Consider the following 5,313-nt stretch of genomic DNA (forward strand, 5'->3'; position numbering starts at 1 on the left):
TTTTAAAATTGAAAGACTGATTTTTATAATCTATAACATAAACATATATTATTGAAAATCAAAATGTAATATAAATCATAAATTTTTAAAGAGTTGTATTTTAAAAATAATTTTTATAAAAAATTATTTAAAATAACTTTAATTTTAATTATTTTTTGGAATTTTAATATTTAATTTTTTTTATAAAATATTAAAATATCTAAAATAACATCTTAAGAATAACTATTAAAACAAAAAATATATTACATGAAAAATGCTATTAACATTCTCTTTTCAACCCTCTCAACCATTTGTTCTTTTATTGGTTGAAAGACTTGTGATCTACCACTTTATGTGAGATTCATTTCCAAAACGAGGGATCCACATATATTTCAAACATTAAAAAAGCATGTGAAAAAGAGTGCTAAAAAGAAAGTGTTCCTACTCTAGCACTCCTCTAGATACTCTTAATAAGGCAATTGAATTATTATTATTACATAATCTATCATATAAGAAGAGTCTACCATTTGCTCAATTCTTAGGCCTTCCACACCAGCATCTGTTCCCTCATAATTCCACATCAGCATCGGCAGTTAAACATCATTCTCTCATCATTCACTCTGCATGGTGGACTGCGGGAGTTATTACTGTGGAAGTTTCACCCTCCCAGCTTCTCATGATGTTGCAGTTACGCATTGTTCATCATTCTGTGCCTATCCACGTTCCAAACTGCACAATGCGCAATAATGACCAGTTTAAATGGCTTGCCTATTTATCAGACACTTTCATTCTTCTCTTTCCATGCTTTCTAACTTCTACGGTTATAATTCAGTGCAGTGTGAATTTGCATGATCATGCCTAGGCCTGTTGAGAGAATAGCAGAGATCAACGATGGAAAAGAGCTTTGGAAGATTGTTGTTAGGATTCACCACAGATGGAATGTTGTGTCTAACAACAAGGAACATTTTGAAATGATCTTTGTTGACAAATTGGTGATTACCCTGTTTATGTTTCGGCATGTTTATCATTTACGTATGTTTATATAATTTGGAACATTTTTTGGTCTCTGGCGCAGGGAGATGATATTCATGCTGTTGTTCCAGCACCACATGTGTCGGTGTTCACCGAAAAATGCCTATTAGGGCATACTTATACTGTATCTAATTTTAAGGTGGTGCCTTATGTTCTGGCGTTCAAGGCATCAGGACACAAATATATGGTAAAGTTTACTGCTGGAACGTCTGTTCTTGATGAAGACAAACATGAGATACCCCCGAAATCGATTTATTTTACAAGTTTTTCGGACATCATAACAGGGAAGTTTGACAAACGTGAGTATAGTATTTTGGATGTTTTATTATCTCATGTTTTGATGCCTTTTAGCCGTGTGAAATTAATATATTTCTTTCAGATGTCGTTGGAATGGTGGATAGTATTGGTTATGCACAGACTGAGTCGGGCGCAAAGAAGCAGCAAATTAGCATGATGTTGCGTGACCACGGGTTTGTTTTTGTTATACATAAGACTCCTTGAAAGTAGAATCATGTGATATACCCTAATGTGTTGTGATCATGGTTTAGCAACAACATGTTGAACTATACTCTGTGGGAATCATACGCGGATCAGTTCATCAGGTTTAACAAAGTTAGGGTTGCTGCATCACTCCCTACAGTTGTGTTGCTTCAGTATGCCAAAGTGAAAGAAGAAGGTTATTTCATGACTTATTTAAATCATTTTAAAGTAATACTAAAACTAAAAAATCTGTGATAAATCCATTGACAAGGTATAATTTGAATTTGCAGGAAAGTATCCTCTGTCTGTGACAAACACCTACAATGTGACCCTTTTATGTGTTGATGCTGATTTTCCTGTCATGAAAGACTTTATTGATAGGTATGTTGTTAGTATCATCCATTATGTGCAATTATTTTATTCATGACTTTGATAATGATCCATGATCTGCAGAATGCCTGAGGAGAGCAGGGTAACCCTGTCTGATCAACTCGGAGGGAATTCCCAATTATCCTCCCAGAGTTCTGAAAATCAACAGCTGACTCCTGTGCAAAAATTGTTCTCAAAGGCTGTTGTTTTACCTATTGCTGAGATTATTCAACTTACGGATGTATGTCTTACTATTTTTCCATATTATAATTATAACCTCATCATTTATTGTGAACCAAATTTCTGATATTGACTACTCTTTGTCCAGATTACATTTTGTGCTATTGTCGCTACAACAAAATTATTAGTCGCGTCTCCATTTGGATGGTACTATCGTGCCTGTCATATGTGTCAATCTATAGCGCGTGGAGACAGCCCCCCATTTGAGTGTGAAGCTGGTCATGAAACCATGGCTGAAGTCCTTAGGTTTTAGTTGTTCTCACCTAATCTATGTTGTTTCTGTCATGTTTGTGTCGTTTCTATGTTGTCGGCTTTTTTAATGGAGCGACTTCTTATGATGTTTCAGGTATAAGATTGAGATTGAGGTTACTCATGGGGGCAAAAGCTGCAATTTTGTGTTCTGGAACAGAGAATGTGAAATGCTCATGGGTTTATCTGCATCCCAACTTTGTAACACTATGATTCAGGTTATATTTATATTCTGCTCACGAATTAGAATGTACTTTCCGATACTTTGCGTACACTAATACAGCCGGTTCTTTAAATAGGCTGGAATTACTGATCCATTGAACTTCCCGTTAGCACTTGATCAGTTGTTGAAGTTGGAAATGGCTATGAAGGTTAAGTGGCATCCACGCTGGAAGAACTGTTCCGTCGTTATGATTATAAAAAATGATCCTATTATCCAGCAACTTAAGGAAAAGTGGGGAACAGATGAGGTCAGCTCTTATAATCTGTCATTCGTTTTATAAAAGAGGGCTTGCTATTATAACAATCTTTCGACTGATTTTGATTTTGTTTTTTAAACTCTCAAGGAACCTATTCCAATCCAAACTGTAATACTTGAGACTCTGGAGGTAGAAATTTTAAACTGTGTATGCCTTTTTTTGCTTTTCCTGTGATTATATTATACTGAAAACTGTGTTAACCTATATAAAGATTAAAGATAGTGTTGATGAGGCTAAAACAGATGCCAATGAAGACTGTGAATTGGTTACGGTGAGTTTCAATGCAACACACTTACCTCCTTACATTTATATCAATATTCCTGACTAATACTCTTCATCATTATCTTGCAGGATCTGGAAATTACATCTGAGCACAAGCCTGATGTTGTCACACCTGCTGGTAAGAGGCATTTTCCTGGTGCATCAAGTGAATCCACTGATTTGGACGGATTACATGATGGAGAACTGTCATCAAACAAGCTGAAGAAGATAATTAAAATGGAGAAGATTAATTAGATCTATTTGAAGGATAGAAAAACACTTAGAAAGGGGGGGTTTGAATAAGTGTAGTTTCAAAAACTTGTAAGATAAAAATAATTTGCACAAGTATTTTTATCCTGGTTCGTTGTTAACTAAACTACTCCAGTCCACCCTATACAAGGTGATTTACCTCAACTGAGGATTTAATCCACTAATCACACGAGATTACAATGGTTTTCCACTTAGACAACTTCTAAGTCTTCTAGAGTCTTCTGATCACAACTTGATCACTCTAGAAACAACTGCTTAGAGACCTTCTAAGACTTCTCTAGAGTATACTGATCACAACCCGATCACTCTAGGAACAACTGCTTAGAGACCTTCTAAGACTTCTCTAGAGTATACTGATCACAACCCGATCACTCTAGTCCTTTACAATTTAATGTAAACAAATTCTAAGAGTATTACAATTGCTTCTTAAAAGCGATAATCACAAACTGTGATATTTTTCTTACAGATTTAAGCTTAGACTCACTAAAGTATTACAATAGCAATGTAGTGAGCTTTGATGAAGATGAAGTTTCTGAGCTTTGAATTGAACAGCGTTTCAGCAAGTTAATATTCACAGAAATTGTCAAGAATCGGTAACCTTGCTTCTCATCAGAACTTCATTTATATAGGCGTTTGAGAAGATGACCGTTGGGAGCATTTAATGCTTTGCGTATTCCGTACAGCATTGCATTTAATGTTTCACTGTTTTGTCAACTACCTCGAGCCTTGCTTTTGTTGTGACTACTGACATTGCCTTTAGTAGCTTCTAACGTTCCTTTTGTCAGTCAGCGTAGCCTGCCATCTAGTACTTGATTCTGATTTGTTCTTTGTAAATACTACGTTGAAAATCATCAGAGTACAAACAGCTTGGTGCAGAGCATCTTCTGATCTTCTGATCTTGATATGCTTCTGAGCGTGATTCCATGACTTCAGTGCTTCTGCTTCTGAACTCAAGTTCTTCTGATGCTTCTAATAGACCATGTTTTGATTCTGCTTGACCATCTTCTGATGTCTTGCCAGACCATGTGCTGAAGTTGCATACTGAACCTTCTGAGTCAAAGCTTCTTAGCGCAGATTTGTGCATACTCTTTATATATTTCCTGAAAAGGAAATTGCATAGGATTAGAGTACCACATTATCTTGAGCAAAATTCATATACATTGTTATCATCAAAACTAAGATTATTGATCAGAACAATTCTTGTTCTAACAATCTCCCCCTTTTTGATGATGACAAAAACATATATAAATGATATGAATTTGCGATCAGAATAACAGACGGCTAAAGACAATTACACAGTTATAGCATAAGCATATAAACATAATGTGAATGTGTCTCCCCCTGAGATTAACAATCTCCCCCTGAGATGAATAATCTCCCCCTGAAATTAATACTAGAAGAATTTTTTTTAAAAAAAACTTCCCTGAATATTTCAGTAGAGACGTTCACATATGCTTGAACTTCAGAACATTCACTGCTTCTGATTTCTGCTTCCATAGGACAGCTTCAGAACATTGAATTTCTTTAGATCCTCAGAACATTCACAGCTTCTGATTCCTGCTTCCATCGGACAGCTTCAGAACTTGAATTTCTTTGATCCTCAGAACATTCACAGCTTCTGATTTCTGCTTCCAGCGGACAGCTTCAGAACTTGAATTTTTTTGATCCTCAGAACATTCACAGCTTCTGATTTCTGCTTCCAGCGGACAGCTTCAGAGCTTGAATTTCTTCTTACATCACTTCATGCTAGATTGTATCAGAACATTGTTGAATGTACCAGAGCATCATCAGAGCATCTCTACATCCTGAAATGTTACAGAACAAAACTAAACGACAAAAGTCAGCATGAATGAATCAGAACATAAAATATATTTCAGAACACATAATATGTATCAGAGCCATATAAGCCATATAGAATGTATCAGAACATATTCTGTCATCAGAATATCTGAAC

The 5,313-nt window shown here is 35.6% G+C and overlaps 1 protein-coding gene across 1 annotated transcript; it reads left to right on the top strand.

Annotated features, from left to right (window-relative positions):
* The first annotated feature begins 833 nt into the window (after positions 1–833).
* LOC131649503 (uncharacterized) lies at positions 834–3,344 on the top strand. Its single transcript, XM_058919265.1, has 11 exons — positions 834–971; positions 1,055–1,198; positions 1,363–1,481; positions 1,560–1,687; positions 1,782–1,872; positions 1,945–2,101; positions 2,189–2,346; positions 2,447–2,567; positions 2,649–2,819; positions 3,040–3,099; positions 3,180–3,344. Exons 1-11 carry the CDS (start codon positions 834–836, stop codon positions 3,342–3,344), a joined length of 1,452 nt encoding a protein of 483 aa, XP_058775248.1.
* Positions 3,345–5,313: the final 1,969 nt, after the last annotated feature.

Source organism: Vicia villosa, linkage group LG2 (genome assembly GCF_029867415.1).
Source record: "Vicia villosa cultivar HV-30 ecotype Madison, WI linkage group LG2, Vvil1.0, whole genome shotgun sequence".
NCBI lineage: Eukaryota > Viridiplantae > Streptophyta > Magnoliopsida > Fabales > Fabaceae > Vicia > Vicia villosa.

Bases quoted from the DNA above. Each gene is read 5' to 3' on its own strand.
- LOC131649503 (XM_058919265.1), top strand. From the start codon at position 834: ATGCCTAGGCCTGTTGAGAGAATAGCAGAGATCAACGATGGAAAAGAG. The intron at 2,347-2,446 runs GTTTTAGTTGTT...ATGATGTTTCAG, and splicing joins ACCATGGCTGAAGTCCTTAG to GTATAAGATTGAGATTGAGG. The intron at 2,568-2,648 runs GTTATATTTATA...TTCTTTAAATAG, and splicing joins TTTGTAACACTATGATTCAG to GCTGGAATTACTGATCCATT.